Here is a 17489-nt window from a genome sequence, read left to right as displayed (position 1 = left end):
TTAAATTTGGAGTATAGATGCATTGTTATACTCGTAAATGGGATATGATGTACTGTTTACCAATACTTAAGTTGTACCTTATGGATAAAAATATAGCCTTGTAAATTTCAGGTTATACTAAGAATCAATTATAAAGCGAATTACAGCTGATACTTTCATCAGCGGCCGAGCGGTATAGCCGCTGAACACTGGTAATTCGGTCCGAGGTTCCAATCCCGCGAACGGGCTCGCTGCATGGGCGTTTTCGGGCTTTTCCCTAAGTGTTACGTGTAGACGAGCCAACTTCCCTTAGAAAGTCCTCCAAGAACGCATACCTTTCCTTAGGCAGATAGCCTTCGAGCCTTTGCCGTAATCATATAAACCAGGGTTTCTTAAACTTTTTTCAGTCGCGACCCCTTTTTATAACTGATATTTTTTCATGACCCCCAGGACCGCATAATATTTACAAAAATTTTGTGGGACCCCATAAGTATTGCGCAAATTCGACACACGCGTGAGTGAAATTGTCATTTTTTTTCACTTGTAGTATAATTATACTATTGCAGTTTTAGGTCATTAACCTTAATTTCTAATTTTAAGACATAGAACAATGTGAAAATTTTAAATAAGTAACAGGCGAAATAACAGCGTCACGTGCAAAGCAAGAAAAATGAACGTTTATATTGTAAAAAGAATTCGTCGAAACGTTTTCGTTTTTTTTTTTTCTTTGTTTGTATTGTCTTATCTTTATCTATTTTCAAATACATTGTGTAAAAATATTTGGTAATTGTAAAATTATTATAAGTTAAAGAAGTATCAAAACTATTTAAATTTTGGCGTCTCCCTGCTGCAGGTATTGCGACCCCCTTGGGGGTCTCGACCCACAGTTTAAGAAACCCTGATATAAACCAAACCAGTACACTTCAAGTGAATGCGAGTCAGTTTGCCTCAGAAAGTTTTTCACTAAAGCAAACCTTCCTCAGGGCAGAATATTCTACTATGCTTTACCATAAACTCAAACCCAACTAGGCATTTAAATGGCAGAAAATCATACCAATTAATTTCTTCTTCTTTTTTTTTTTTTTTCCTCTGGACTCCCCTCGAAGTCGCTAAAGTTTTATTCAAAATGTAAACTAAAATTAAGATGGCTTTTTTGGCTAATTTCATATTAGATATTGCCCCACTTACCCAAAGTTATAATTTCGTATTCTCGGTTGTAATAAACAGACATATGTTTCACTGTTCTGTTACACGTCTGATCCATTTTTGATAAAAATTATAAATTCTTTTTCTCAGAATATTCAGTGAAACAAATGTACGTAGAAACAAATAATCATACTTTAAAAGATAAACTTACATGCTTTTCAGAATTTTCGCCATTACTTTAAATAAATACTGTTAAATTTGTTACGAGCTTTTCATTCGACTGTTATTTATTTATTTATTTATTTATTTTTACTTAACAAATTTAAGAGTTGAATTTAATAAGCGAATAAGAGTGAAAATCTCATTAAATAATAAATTTTATCACAAGCTCCATCCATATTCTAACTACATTGAAAATCAGGGAGAAAATGATCGTAATATGAAAGATTTATTCCAAAACAATCTCTACATACATTATAAAGACAAACTTCATTTAACTGACATATACTATTAAATGGTTAATAATGTTACGTAATGAGAATATTTAATTTAAAGCTCATTTTCTTCTTGAGCAATTATACACACTTTAGAAAATATTAACCCGCAATAAACTATTAATATAACTAATATACTGCTATCATGTCACAAGTATTTGCAGTATATTATTCTTTAGTTTAATAAATAAAGTAAATGCAAGAATGTCAAAATCGTATTGTAACTAATATCTTCAAAAGCAGTCAGCCTTCTGCTCACATGCACGTAAAATGAAAGTAAAACATTATCATCATTTACAACCGTTTTATGATAATAAATGCACTAAATCATTCAAATATTGTAGCAAAAGAATGAAATTTCAAAAAGGCCTTCGAAATAATGAAAACAGTTTCCGTCTATGAAGAATGAGTAAGTATTCCTTGCTTACAAGAATTTACGTCTCAAACTTTGAAACTTTCAGTCATTGGAAGAATCGTTTATCATCTGCGATACCATAGTAACAAACTTCTCTTGAATGCAGATGGCTTGCTTCTGGACTTCTATTTGCCTATAAATAATGCTCAACATTTCGTTGAGGTAGTGTCTTTGCTTTCCTTTGCTATGAAAATAATGCCCAGGTCCTTCGAACTGTCTCATTGCCGCATTCCCTTCAACGTTCAAAATAGAAATGTTGGCAAGATTTTGATGACTGCCATAGGCTTCATTTGAGACATCAGTGTATTCTGGCTGATCTGAAGACGATCGTTCCGATTTCATATGTACAATAGCTTCTTCAGTATTTTCTGACGTACCCCTCATGAATTTGTCCAGCCGTTTAAAGTAAATCCACGAAGGATTCGATTTCGGAAGTGTCTTCCTACAAAGAAGAAGTAACATTCATGAAAATGCTAGACATGTATTTAAATCTTTAACATTTCTAGAAATGTCAAATTAGTTTGACAAAATCTACTACAAGTGCGACATGATAATGTCATTATCATGCAGTTCATAATAAACTTTAGATAAACTAATTTACGTAGATTATCTAAAGCTTGCTTATAAACTGCGTGATAAATGACATATTGGATAAAGATATTTGGAATAATAGGTTACATTCCAGTCACTAGCAATAAATTTGACTTCAAAAAAGTCGTCATTATTTCAGATTTCATATAAATTGAATTACTTACTCATGAGAATAAAAATAAAGAAACATAGGCGTATTTTTATTTCCTAAAGTTCTTACTTAAATTAGTCGGCAAAAAATTTTTAATTCGTCCGAGTCAAAAAAACAAGCCTTAAATAAGGGAGTATGACATTCTCCAACTCCAACCCAAGTTTTCATTGTTTCATTCCTTCAGCCAGGTATGCAGCGCATCAGAAAGTAGTAATTGCCATTCTTGTAAAACACAGTTTGCTTACAATTCTTACAGTTTGAGTTTGGTTTACTTAATCATGGCAAAGTATGCGATAAATATTTGCCTAAAGGAAGTGATGCCTTTTTGGAGGATCTTCTAAGACAAACTGGCTCTTTTACACGCTACACATGGTGAAAACCACGAAAATGCCCATGCAACTAACTCGTTCCCTAGAATAGAACCCAGGTAAAACTACCAGTCTTCAACGATTTTACCGCTCGGCTACTGGTGGACCATACCAATACAGTAAAATCTCGGTTCACAAACTCAATTAGTTTCTGAAGGTCATCAACGAAGCAATTTTCACCAGTGGAATTAATGTAAAATGGCAATTCGTTTCCGAACCACAGATAATTACTTATTTAAACGGTATTTACGTTTTATCCCTTCAACCGAGAAAGTTGATACCTTCGAACCATGAAAGATGGCGTTGATCCCGCCAAAGCTGCGCCAATCGTTTCTACACAATTATATAAAAGAATTGTCACCTTTTTATTTAATAAATAAGTATTTGACCTGCTTTGCATTTGCGCTTCCTAAATCGGCTTTCGTCGATTTCTACTGTTTGACCTGGACCTCCGATATGAACAGAAGCGATGTTTAGAAATGCTGCGACTACAAACTTTGTCGCAGGTTCCAGTCTATTATTAGGTTCCAATCTATTATTGTTTCATCAGCTATACTTATCTGACTATATCGTATTCATTAATGCATACTTTTTTTATGGTAGGATCCCATAACTTGGGAAAAAAATTGCCTGTTGTTCTGTAGAAGGCATTTTCCAAATTTTTTAATATTATTTTAAATGCAAGAACAATTACAGCAATAATAGTTAATTCATATTTCCGTTCACAAAAAAAAAATGTGGCTTATCGAGAATCAGTCGAGATTATATAAAACGAAAGTGCGGGTTTCATGAGTGTGTTTTATGATGTCACGCTTATCCATAACTGGCGCTAAATTGCGCTGTCTGGCAACATTTTCACAGTCGATAAGATAATACGTTGGATGACCATTCGTCCTGGATACTTGCTCTGCGTCCCATATGGACACGCGTCCCAGTCCCCGAATTAATAATTATTTTAAATATTCGTCAAAATAAACTTAGTTTTGCATAGTATTTCCACGTACAGAGAGTTATTTTTGAGCCTTGCACTGGCGGTTTTGGGCAACTTATGAAATGCTATGTGAAGCACATTTTTATACCTTTGGAGTGACATATCGGCAACCGTGTTGCTATTATGTCAACGTGCCCTCGATGCGAGGTCAGCATGAAATTTTTCTACCAGTCACCAAACTAAATCGGTCTATGCTGCCACAGCGTAACAGCTACGCAGCACTAATAAAGCACTGACGTCAACCGTGGCCAACGACAACATATCGTTGTTGCTCAAGGCTCAGCTAGTAAGTCTCTTACCTAGTGTCACATCTGCACTGGCCACGTGATATACAAAGTGAGCGCAATATATCAATAATATCAATCCTTGATTTCAAGGTGTTATAAAATTAACAGTTATTTTAAGATGTTGATAAATGTGATATCAACGACTCAGTTAACTAAAAAAAATTTTCATTTCTTTTCCTTGAGCGTGTGTTCAAACCAAACTTTAATGCTGATCGACCTATGCAAAAATCCATTTTGAAATGGCATAAAACGTTTAGTAAGACAAAATGTATTTCTGATAAAAGAAAAGGACATTCTGGCCAACCTTTCTTCTCAGAGAAAATTGTGAAGCGCGTGAGAGAAGTCTTTGTATGAAGCCCAGATAAGTCTACACGTAAAGTTAGCAGGAAGTTGCACGTATTCACAAACAACAGAGCAAGATTTTACCCAGGTGTTTGGGGTTTCACCCGTACCGGCTACAGTTGGTTTAAAGGCTGTACCCACAAGACAAGGTAAAGCGACGTGAGTTTTGCAAGACTATTCAATTTTTAATGGAGGACGATGAAACCCTTCTGACGAAGATAATTTTCAGCGATGATTCGACCTTCCATTCAAGTAGAAAGGTTAATGTTTAATGTCAGGATCTGGGGAACCGAGCATTCGTATGCCACTCTAGATGTAGAAACTGACTCTCCCAAAATGAATGCGTTTTGTGCTGCATCAGAGCGTTGGGTGTGCAGTTCGTTCCCTTTCAGAAACAAACAATTACAAGTGAAAGTTGCTTAACATGGCTAAATGATTGGTTGATTCCTCAATTTACTGCAGAGAGATGACTACATTCTACAAGATGGACTGCCGCCACATTTGCATAATGGTTCCGGGTTTCTAAACGAGAACATCCCAAACCGATGCATAGGTCGCGCTAGACTCAATGATCAAGTTGTTTGCAAGTGGCCCGAAGATCACCGAACTTAAATGTTTCTGATAAATAAGGAGAAGCGATGACTTTCACCGACGGAAGCAGAGTATTCTTTTTATGCAGTCGCGCACATTAAGTCGTTTAGATCTATGGATTGTACCTCAAAATTAATCAAAGTATTTTTGAAAGCAAATTTTGTTGTGTAAGTACAAAAACCGATGCAATAGTTAAAAATGTAATTAAACCCTTCGCAATTTCCACTCTGAAAATCTAATTTGAAAATTTTCGAATTCGAAAAACACCAGGATTTTAAACATTTGCACAAGTACTTCAAACCACAAAGATCTAAAGTTGTTTCGTTAGATATTTGGACCAAAAAGACAGTGTTCAAGTTAAAATTCTTAATTTAATCATTCTTCCAGAAAAAACATGGGAAATAATCACATGTCCATTATAGATTGGTTGGATTCAAACAACTTGACAAAGAAGTTAGTGGGATATTGTGTAGACAATACCAGTTCAAAATTTGGAGGTGTTTAATAGAAAAGGAACAAATATCGTGTTTTCCCGATTGTATAATCAACTAAATCTCCCAGCAACTAGAGTAGGCTGCGTAGCCCACATAACCCACAATGCAGTTTAAACTGCATTAGATTTCTTTCCCGTAGATTTTGAAGGAATAAATGGCAAAATTTATTAGTCACTTTTATGTTTACACACTTCGAGAGGAAAATCTGAAGGAATTTAGTGCTGACGCAGAGCAAGAATGGAAGCTACTGCTATCCAAAACAAGATGGCTAGTTCTACTGCCACAGCTGGAAGAGTGTTGCAGTTGTTTAATTTTTTAAAGTGATATTTTTCTTTCAATTAATAACTGATCGATAGTTTCAAAAAATTTCTTTTTAAATGAACAAATTGAACGTTGTCTTCAATTTCTCTAAACACAGGCATCAGTGTTTCATACTTCAGTAAAAAGAATGGAAGGAGAAAAATTAACAGTTGCCGAAATTTCAGAAGAAACTAATTATCTTATTTTTAAATTTAAAGAAAGAAACCATTATATTTTTCTACTTCCGAGTTTAAACAATATAATTCAAATGGAATTATAGACAAGAAATAGCTTATTAATCAAATTATAATTTTATACGAGTATTTTTTTATCTGGAATTATGAAAGCAAACGATTTCAGCGAATTACTCATTTTATACGGATTAATTTAAAGTGTCAAATAGATTGGACCAAAATAGAAGAAACAATAGTTTTCATAAAAAAAGATTGCCTGAAAACGAATATATGACACTGAAAATTGAAATATTCGACGAAAAATCATATTTGAAAAGATATACAAACTTCAAAAAACTTCAACCATGGAATAATGAAGAAATACCCACCGATAAGTATCAGATTCAAATTTTAAATTATTTCAATGAAAATCATATTCATTCTGTGCATCTTACTAAAGCTATAGAATTCGTGCTTTGATTACGTGGTACCAATGCAGCTACTGAAAGGATATTTTTTACTATGAACAATTTATGGATAACATAAAAACCGCAATTGAACGTTGATACTATGAAAACAATGTCTATAATTAAGTGCATGCAATACTTGCGCAGAGTTCAAAGAAAAAATTGAAAAGTGCAATAAACCAAATAAAAAGGTTTATTCCGTTTGAAACTGCATTTAATCATTTGTACGAAGTATTTATACTTTGAATTATTTTTTGATTGTATTTGTATGCTCAGTTTTCATTTATTAAATTTTTTAAATACTTATTTTTTTGGTTGAATGGGGGTCAATGTCCCGGACTAGCCCGCGAAAAAAGTGGTCGCCGTAGATAATATCGTACGTACCCTTTAAACTTTACTGCAACATTTTGTGCGTAAGGTTCATTCCTAACACTATAACGGAACATAAATGGACATAAAGAAAGTTCACAACCAAAAATGAAAATCATTATATGTTAAACAAAAAAGATAACACATTATTAAACAGATAAAATTGACTAAAACTTAATTCAGTTTTAATGTAACTGTACAAAGCAGAGTTGATGGCATAAGCAGAAAATGATGAGGATATTGCTGTATGCACGCGAAATTTCTTCCATAAAAATATTAGGGAATTGTTTTTTTTTTTTTTTTTAATTTTCTTTTCCCCTCCCCCCACAGCGAGATAGGGCTTCTTTAAGTGCCACTCGAGTCTGATTGAGACTCAGTGGGCCTCTGTTTCACTCAAAATTTGTCTAATGTCATTTTGTTGTTGCTTATGTAACGTGGAAATTTTGCGTCTTTCCCATTTTGCACAAATTTCGGGGATCAGAGGACAAAGGATCATTTTTCTTTCTTTCTCTTCTTCTGAAGACACTTCATGCAAAATTACCTTTTGTTTCTGTTTCTGAAACTGTTGTAGTTCTTTCTTGTTGAACTCATTCACTTCTTCTTCTAGTAACTTCTCTGTGTTTTTATTGTTAACTTCTTAGCCCGTGATTTTGCGTAGAGGCATAATTTCATAGCTAACTAAAAAACATGGTAAGTGTCCAAGTCTCTGCCTGCAACCCAATCCGGCTATAAATTACACCAGGTAGAATGTATGTTCAGTGGTCTAGAAATCACCTAGAAACCTAGAACTCAGTAGTCTCAAACAGGTGGCCCAGAAGCAATTTTATGCGACTGGTGAAGACATTTTAGCAGGGGCGTAGCTAGACGGGGGCAAGGGGGGCATCTGTCCCCGGGCGCAGAATCCAAGGGGCGCCAAACTGATGTTACCACAATTTAGAATTAAATGTTTTCCATCCTTGGCAAGCAATTGGGGGCGCGAAATCTTCAGTTGTCCCTGGGCGCTGAAAACCCTAGCTACGACTCTGCATTTTAGTTAAGTATTCGTTGCAAACACGATGCTGCGAAGATTTTGTTTGAAGTCCAAGTGTATAATCTTTTCATCTCCATTAAAAACGAACATGAATTAATGCAGAAAATCTATAAATAGAGCTAACTAATTTACTATGTGATACAAATCTTATTGAAAAGGTTTGAAGTTACAGATTTCATTTTCATTCGTACTCGTCAAAAAATTAATAATATTTTTATGCTGAGAATAATCGCTTTGTTTGTTAACACATTTAGATGTGAACAACGCCGCCCAGACGGTATAGTAGTTAGGGAAGCTAACTGCCATATTGAAGGGCCTGGGTTCGAATCCAGGAGAGGCATGGGTGTTCGTAAATGTATAAGTGTTTGTGCGGCATGGGGGCACTCTAAATATGCTGCGAGCCGAAACGTTGGTAGTAGGGTAAGAGGGCTTGGAGACCATCACCCCTTCCCACCCGGGATGCTCTCCTTCAAAATTGGAGGCGAAACTGAGCGAAGTCATACCATTACCTGTATAGTTCTAAAGGCTTCCCTTACCAACGACAGGCGCAATCTTGCTTTCTTTGCCACGATGAATTTCTTCGGCTCGTTTTGATGTCACTGTCAGGAAAGTGAGATAAGTTACAACACAACTCACACATATGTGAACAGATTTATTTTTTTTCCTCCACAACTGAAAGTTAAAAAGAATCCGACTGACTGATGAGCAGCTACAATTCGTGGTGAAGATAATTCGCTCTCTAAGCCTAAGGACTTTTATCTGAATCAAAATGCTATCAAATGTCAAGCTGTAGTAAAAAATACAGAAATTTATAATTATCTACGTGCAAACGTATGTATTTTCATTCATGCGCCAAAGAAAAATTTGATAAATAAGAAGAAGAGACTATATTGTCCCGCTTGAGAAATGTTTTTTGAAAACTATCCAAAACAATACTCTTCTGTTATCGGGATCGGATTCAAAAATGTGCGCGCGCACGTACGCACGTATGTATGTATGGATGTATGTGCTCATGTATGCATATATATAGATGCTTTAAGTTTATATATATATATATGTGTGTGTGTGTGTGTGTGTGTGTATGTGCGTGTGTAAAATACAACAAAATACGATAGCTGCTTAAAAAAGAATTGGCGACCTCAAAATCAACATTCTAGATTTGGTGATCTCTCCCTAAATCCATCTGTTCTCCCAAATTCGAGAATATTCTATGTTCTGTTATGTAACGCTTCTGGAAAAGGCAACTAAAACTAATATTAACCAATCACAGATTAATTCTACTTGTACCTCAGACTTAGTATAAATACTCTTGGCACAATAATTACGTCATTATTCTCCTAGCTTCCACCCTGCTAATATCTCCTCGCTTCTGTAAAATGCCTCCCCTTAGGCAGATAGCCCTCGAGATTTTGCCGTAATTTGAAATAATAATGAGACTGTAAAATGCCTGCGTCATTTCTTGTTAAAAACCAATGTACAGAGAAATTTATCATATTTCATTATGACTGAATCATAGAAATGTATCGGATTTTATTATGATTGAATAAATATCTAAGGAGATGATTTTATATCCGCGGACATTAAGATTGGAAATTCTTCATGTTTTGTTATCTTCATCTGTAAGCTTTCACCATAAGCCACAACGACTGCAAGCTGATTCTACTTCTATGCTTCAAATATATATATATACTATATATAAGTACTTATGTATGTTTCTGTATACGCATACATACACGAACACGAATCCGTACATACATACATTGCTGAATCCGGTCCCGATAACAGAAGAGTACCCTAAACTATTTTTTTTTTTTTTAATAAATAAAAACATTACAATACAAAACACGTTTAATCATTTCAAGTATAACTGTAAAATCTTTAAGCATTGTTCATACTTTTGTCAGATATCGGGATTTCAACCAATACTCATTTTGCCTAAGCATACTAGTTTAGAACTAAGCGTGACTCAAAATAAATCGATTTGACGGTTGAATTTTCAAAGTTTTGGTAGTCTACAAAAATGTGGTAAAATAAGTTTTAAATATCTCTTTCTATAGAAAGACATATTTAAAACTAGCATTTACGCAATTTTCATAAGATATTATACCTGCATGCTATTTTATAATAAGTATACCTAAAACGTTTAATAATACGAAATCAGCCATTTAACTCCTTTCATAAATTTTATATCACGCTATTAATTTGGAATAGAGGTGAAAAAGTAATAACAAAATTGTGTTGTATTTTAAGATCAATTTTAAATTCATAGCAAAAAATTAGGAAAAATTTTATTTCTTATTAAATGGCGTTGCTAATATTGCTTTTAATTCAAAATATAATATTTAATAGAATTTCGAATCTGATGAAGCAAATAAAGAATAAAACAAGATTAAAAGAAAATTCGCTTTCAGTTCGGTAACTTAAATTTGAAACTTCCGAACAGAACATAAAATGACAGACAACATTCAGGAGTGCAAAATTCACAAAGTCACAAAAGCCTAGATACAGGAAGTTTTAAACGAATTCTTTACACTGCAATGGCATTAGAATTGATAACTTTTATTTAAACTGAATCTACGTAAATCATTATAGTGACTTATAATGACCGAATTATTTCGGAAACATTTAATCATTAATTCGGAGAAAAAGGACTTTTAATAATATTCATTCAGATTTAAATTATTCTAACCTTTAACGCAATTTCTTTTTAAAATTCCATTTTTACGCCACATTGTCTAATGCTTTACTGCTGAATGATTATTTACACATGATGTTTTTACTCTTAAAACGGATATCCGAAGTAAATATTTGATACAGTTGCTCTTAATTTTAGCAGTTAAACCAAACTTCCCATTTTAACAGTTATATTGAAATGTATGTTTGAACTCTTAACCTTTGATTCATATGTTACGAGAGCATAAGCCTCTACATTGAAGCACCGATTTCTTTGCTTATCTGGTAAAGTATCATGTATAACTGGGTACCTTGACCATTTTCGGGAAAAATGTTAAGTGTATTTTATTTTTAAATGAAGTTAGTAATCATTTCTACATATAAATGATTATGTGTTCGGGAAAACTTGCAATGAATATAATTTTAGTTACGGATCCTAGTAGGAACAGAACATGCTAGTTAAGGAAATATTTTCACCATACCTGTTAAAAGTTTTTTCTTATTCTTTGAGATGAACATCAATAAGATATTCGTCAGCGAAAGTATTAAATTGCTTCCTTGTAGAACATACCATGCAACATTCGTTTCACAGAAAATGTGCAAATATACGTTACAAATAAATTCAAAAAGTAAAATTATGAAAATTTATGCTACATATTAATTAAAATTCATGTTCATTAATTTAATTCAAAATTCGATTAAATGCTTGTAAATTTAGTACATCATGCCATCAAAACGGGAAAGAAATTAAGCATAAGTCTTTGTTACATTAGAATACTGCTTCCGCTCAAAATTAAGATGCATTTAAAAATACGTGTTTTAATAAAATACTTACCTGTATTTTTGAGTCAAGTTGTCTATTTTTATAACAATTTGTCGAACGGACTTCTGAATATTCTTGGAATGCAGAACTTGTTTAATTTCTTCATGAAGATGTGCAGTTCGTCTCTGGCCTTTTAGAAGGTTGTATCTTTTCTCCCATGCGTCTATCAAAGCCATAGTTTCCGAATAAGTCCACAGGTGCCTACCTTCCGCCATGCCATTCAAAGTAGAGATACCGAACTACAGAGAAGTTCTTAACGTTATGTTAATGAAGTAACCATTATAAATGAGCTCAAATGACATTGGTCCTTCCTCCAATGGGGATCCAATGCTTGTTTTCTTCAGCCAAAGCTTCAGTCACTTGGCGAAAAATTGGCAGTTTCATACTGGGATGCAGTCGACACAGATTGCTGTTGAAACCTGAATTAACATAACGATCGGAGAACTTAGCTAGTAGGGCGTGATGTTAAACCTTCACTGAATTTCTTCCCTTTATAGTATAACAGTTTGTGAATTAATCACACACGAACTACTTAGCTAAAGGAAAGTATAAACAGTCTTTAAATTTACTTCTGAATGGCGCTGATATATTTTATTCTTTTAAAACAACGAAAACTTCCCTTTTCATTACTTAAGTTGCAGTTTTAAATCTTTTAGTAAGGTTGGGAAATAGATTCTAAATTCATTTTATTGATGGACTTGATCATCTCTGTGGATGCCCAAAAGCTAAAGTTGGTGAATATAAACAGTTTCCCCTGGTTTCGAATCTAAAAGAACGGGTTTGACTACATGGCCGTTTTTATAGTTTCGTCTATGTGTAACGTGAGTAGCAGCCGTTAAGAAAGTCCTCAGTGAAGTCCTGTCTTTTAGGTGGGCAATTATCGCGTGCTTTGCCATAATTGATCAAATCTGCTGTCTTTGTAGAGTTTTTGGATTTATTCACTGCCAAAATATTACTTTTTTTTTTTTTTTTTTTTTTTTGCTTTGGCTTACGAATGGCCCAGTGTGTAAGACAATTCAACCATGGCAATTTGTTCTAGGTTTAGTTCTTGGTGAACGGGCTCGTCACACAGAGTTTTCATGTTTTCCCTATATCTAAGATAAATATGATTTGTTTCACTCAAGCTCTCGCTTGTTTTGCCATAATCAGTTGAACAAACTTCGGAATCAAAATTATCTCTCTTGGAATCAAAATTTGTATATTGATTCCAAGAGATATTCTAAGATTAGTTTCTACACAGATTTTCCTGCATGAGCTTAAGGTTATTTAACGCAGATCTTTTAACTGATACCCTGCTATTACTTTCGAATAATGAACATGAGATTTATATGTTCCTTGAGAACAAGACAGTTATTCCGTTACTTTCTGCTACAGCTTGAGGAGTTGCTCGCGCAGTATCCTTGAGAGCAAAGGCGAATGGTGCTGTCAGGAATTCGGGAAATTTCCCGAGATGCCGGTGGCCGTTAAGTTCACCTTGTCATATCCATGCTTTAGAAACGAATGACACGTTAATCTTAATTACCGGCTTCATGAAACAAAAAGCAATTAACTTATAGAAACAAAAAGCGGTACATACGTATTATCTCGTCAACCGGTCAGGTAGCGCGAAATAGAGCCAATTATGTTCTTCAGAATTCCGCAGTAACGATTGGAGACCGTTGCCAAATTTTCTACTAACGGTCGACGTAATAATTCGTAACACCGAAAAAGCTTCAACGATACTAAAAATAAAAATAAAATGAAAAAAAAAGAAAATCTGAAATGATTCAGATTTTAATATCGCACCAGTGGATGTGTTAAGGTTTTTTTACGCTCTCGCTGAGCACTGCAGGTTAGCTATATGCTCTTTGACTGACTTCTGCTATCACATTATTATTAACTTTACTGCAAAGCCCTGCTTTCTTCTCACTCACGCCACATAAAATTTAAGAGCAAAATTACAAAATATTTTTAAAAAAAATCTGAAGGCTTTCAAGATTTTACAATGCGCCTAAAGGAGCGTTTTTAACGTTTTCCGTATTACCTTTATTTATTAAATATCATGTTCTTCGCACTTATTTCGTAAAATAAAATGCATTTTTTTTTTTTTTTTTTTTTTTTTTTTTTTTTTTTTTTTCCCGTATAGTGTCGCAATTGCTCGCTTTGAAATCGTTTAGTTTGTTAATCCAAAATTCGTTAAAGTGTTACTAAATATGAAATCGATAATAAAGCAAATTCAAAATTAGGACTTCCAGATGCTCATATTCGGTGGAAGATTATGTTATTCAATCTTTGATGGCTCTAGGTACCGTTGTTTTATCTCAATGCGTGAAACATGCATACATTTATGCAGATTCTTCATTATTTAATTTTTTTAAATATAACATAGGGCGATAATATTTGGTAGCAATAGCTTGAAAAGTGAATCAATGCAAAATAACAAAACGAAATTAATAGCCCTTCTGTGCTAACGTTAATTTGGGCTAAAAACAACAAATTTTTAAAATTTCCGATAGAGTGTTAGGAGTTGCCACGTATTTTTTTATACTCTCCATATTATTTCTTTAAAAACTAACCGTTCGAATGGCCAACCGCCTGAAAGATTTATGATAAAAAAAAATAGTATATAATGACTAGCTAGTGTCATTTCTTAAAAATATTTAATATTCTTAGTTAGACATTTCATGATCTAAATGCATTTTCCTTTCTCATGATTTAAAACAATCAGATTAAAAAGTATTTTTAAGAACTGCGTATATTGCTCAGTTGGCTTGCTATTCAATAGTTAAATATTTTATGCTTTACTGAATGGCAACAAGCTGGTGCGAGGAGATAATAAATACTCTATTTAAAGCAGTGGTAACGCATTATTTTCGAATAGCCAAATTTGTCAATTAAAACAAAGATATCTTATATTTTGGCGAATGACAACAGTCTGGCGCGGTGGAGATAAAAATGTTTTATTTCGAACAGTGTTGCAATTGTTTATTTTCAAATCGCTAAGTTTGTTACACAAATATTCATTAAATTTGTACAAAATATGAAATAAATCAAAAACAAATTCAAAATTCAAAATTTCGGCTTCGATTTGTCCATGTTCGTGTCGCGTTTTGAGATTAATAGCATCTCTGGTGTAAATGATAAAAAATTTTAAAAAATAATTTGTGTTAAACGTATGAACTCTTCGTCTTAACCCCGTCATCGTTAGCAACCGCAAATTCAAAACTGATGGATTTAGTTCTTTACTCCATACCGTAAAAGCGGAAATTTTTTGTGTCTTGCCATCCGGACCATTTCATTACGACGGAGGCACCTTTTATGCAAGTCATCAACTATTCACTTAGATCTTCACATGGGCTTCTCGGAATCTTGATGCAAATTGCATTGTTCAAGGTATTAACTGAACTTCAAAAGGCTGGCACCTATTATATTATCTCTTAGCGAACAACTGCCAACTTGCAAAAAGATCCGAAAATTTCGGCGAATATTCATTTAGATCTTGACACATGCGTCTTGGCATCTTGATAAAGGTTTCATACTTCAAGTTATACACTGAATTTCATAGGGTGCACAAACAAGGGGTGTGCTTTGACAAACAGTAGTCAACTTGGAAAAAGGTGCTGGAAATTGTATGCAAATTGGCCGTGTCGGTGACACCAGGCTAATCCGTTCCTGCTTACGATATTTCATTTCTTGCAGAGCTTCCCTAATACTTCACAGAAAGGGTAATAAACTAGAATGTAATTTTTAACAAAGCAGGAAACAGACAAAAACAAGACAGAGGTTCAAGACTGATTTAACATCTATCAACCAAAGGTAAAAGCAGCGGATTTGTTAATGCACCCTTAAAAAGTAAAATTAATGTAAACACACTTGCGTTACAGCACTGAATACTTTTTTGATATATTTAGCCTTATCTTTTATTGTGGTTTCAGATTTGCTACAGCTTTTATTTATACACTGCTCGACATTAAAAATGCAACACCAAGAAGGAATGGTCAGAAAGTGATGAAATTTGGAAAAAAGACAGAGAGAGCAAGCAGCAATAAGTGATCTTTATTTCAAAATGATAGTCGAGAACAGAGCGAGAACGGCGTCGGCTCAGTAGGATGTAGAACCGCCGCGGACAGCATTGCACAAAGAAACACGTCTAGGCATAGAGTCAATAAGAGTGCGGATGGTATCCTGAGGGATGACTCTCCATTCTCTTTCAACCATTTGCCACAGTTCGTCTTCTGAACGAGGCAGGAGCAGAGTCTGCAAACGGCGTCCAATCACATCCCACACATGTTCGATTGGTGACAGGTGAAGAGAGTACGGTGGCCAGGGAAGCATCTTGCAGAGCATGTTGGCAGGGGCGAGCACTGTGTGGTCGGGCGTTATCCTGCTGAACAATTTTAGGCAGCCCCTGAAGGTAGGGGATTGCTACCGGCCGCAGTACATTATCCAAGTATCGTTGGGCCGTCATAGTGCCCTGAATACGAACTAGAGGTGACCTGGAATCGTAGGCAATAGCACCCCAAACCACTATGCCACATTGTCGTGCGGTGGGGCGTTCCACAGTTACTGCCGGATTAAATCTGTCTCCACGTCGAAGCCACACACGTATGCGGCGACTATCACTGGATAAACAGAAGCGTGACTCATCTGAGAACACGACGTTTCGCCATTCTATCATCCACATCGCTCCAGTCTGGCACCATTCTAAACGTCGGCGTCTATGCTGCGGGGTCAATGGCAGTCTTCTTAACGGACGCCGTGAGTGCAGGCCACGTTCAACCAGTCGACGGGAAATAGTTCTGGTCGACACGGGAACATCCAGGGTATCTTGCACATGCTGCAGAATCGCGGTACAAGTGACTTGCGGGACCGCCACAGCTTGTCGCGGATGTGTCGAACCACGCATGCTGACGTCACTCTGGCTGCACCTGCACCCCTCCTTCTTCCCACATTTCTTTGTTCCAACCATGTTCGCCATAGCCGATGCACCGTGCTCGCATCCATGTGGGTATCAGCTGCGATTTGACGTAAGAACCAACCCGCCCTTCTCAGTTCGATCACCATAGAAGAAAAACGAACTTTCTTCGATAATTCGTCTGGCAGAAATAACGACACGAATATTGCCCATTCTGCACGTTCCTTCCCTTATATCTTACTTCACGTGCGTCGGAGAGCTGCGCATTTCACATCATTCGCATAACTCAGTGACGTGCGTCTACTCTAAAATTTGCATAAATTTCTGACCACTCCATCTTTGTGTTGCATTTATATGTCGAGCAGTGTATGAAGTCTCTAATTAACATTAAAAAAATTTTTTTTCGGGAAAGAGGGACGATACGTAGGCACCTCCCGATGCACCGCTAACAATAATTCCCCCTCCCTCCTCCAACATGATGATTTTGTTTTCCTGCAAGCAAACTGTTCTAGATTCTTTTAAAAAGTTAATTTTTTTACTTTTAATGTCAATTTAGATCAATTAGAGCAAGCGTATATCTGCATTGCAGACATCCTATTTTGCTACTAGGCGTGCCGACTGCCATATCTTTAGATGGCTTCGAGTCTCGGAGAAGCTCTTTTTTCCCAAATGTAGTTAAACCTGGCTAAATCGGACAACTTGGCTGGTCAGTTGTTACTTCCTATAACATGATATCACTGGCACCGTAAAAAACTTCTGAAAGATAATCACAAAGATCTTAGCTGTGTGAGTAGTTGTTCTATCTGTTGAAATCACTTATGAGATGTTTCAAACACAACTTGCGAAGTTTTGATCAACTATGTAACTGCTTCACTTCAAAGGTTAGATTACTGGAATATGGCAAAACACAC

The 17489-nt window shown here is 35.2% G+C and overlaps 1 protein-coding gene across 1 annotated transcript; it reads right to left on the bottom strand.

Moving 5' to 3' along the window:
• Positions 1-1554: 1554 nt before the first annotated feature.
• LOC118200517 (uncharacterized) lies at positions 1555-12166 on the bottom strand. The gene is made up of 2 exons (XM_035372474.2): positions 11697-12166; positions 1555-2476 (listed from the first exon to the last, which is right to left on the bottom strand). The coding sequence occupies exons 1-2, from the start codon at positions 11897-11899 to the stop codon at positions 2077-2079; spliced, it is 603 nt and encodes a 200-aa protein (XP_035228365.1). The 5' UTR covers positions 11900-12166; the 3' UTR covers positions 1555-2076.
• Between the last annotated feature and the right edge of the window lie 5323 nt (positions 12167-17489).

Source organism: Stegodyphus dumicola, chromosome 9, assembly GCF_044657685.1.
Source record: "Stegodyphus dumicola isolate Sdum_Otavi_A_Nest chromosome 9, ASM4465768v1".
Taxonomy (NCBI): Eukaryota; Metazoa; Arthropoda; class Arachnida; order Araneae; family Eresidae; genus Stegodyphus; species Stegodyphus dumicola.
Note: the sequence above shows the minus strand (reverse complement) of the source record. Positions and strands in the feature narration are given on the sequence as shown.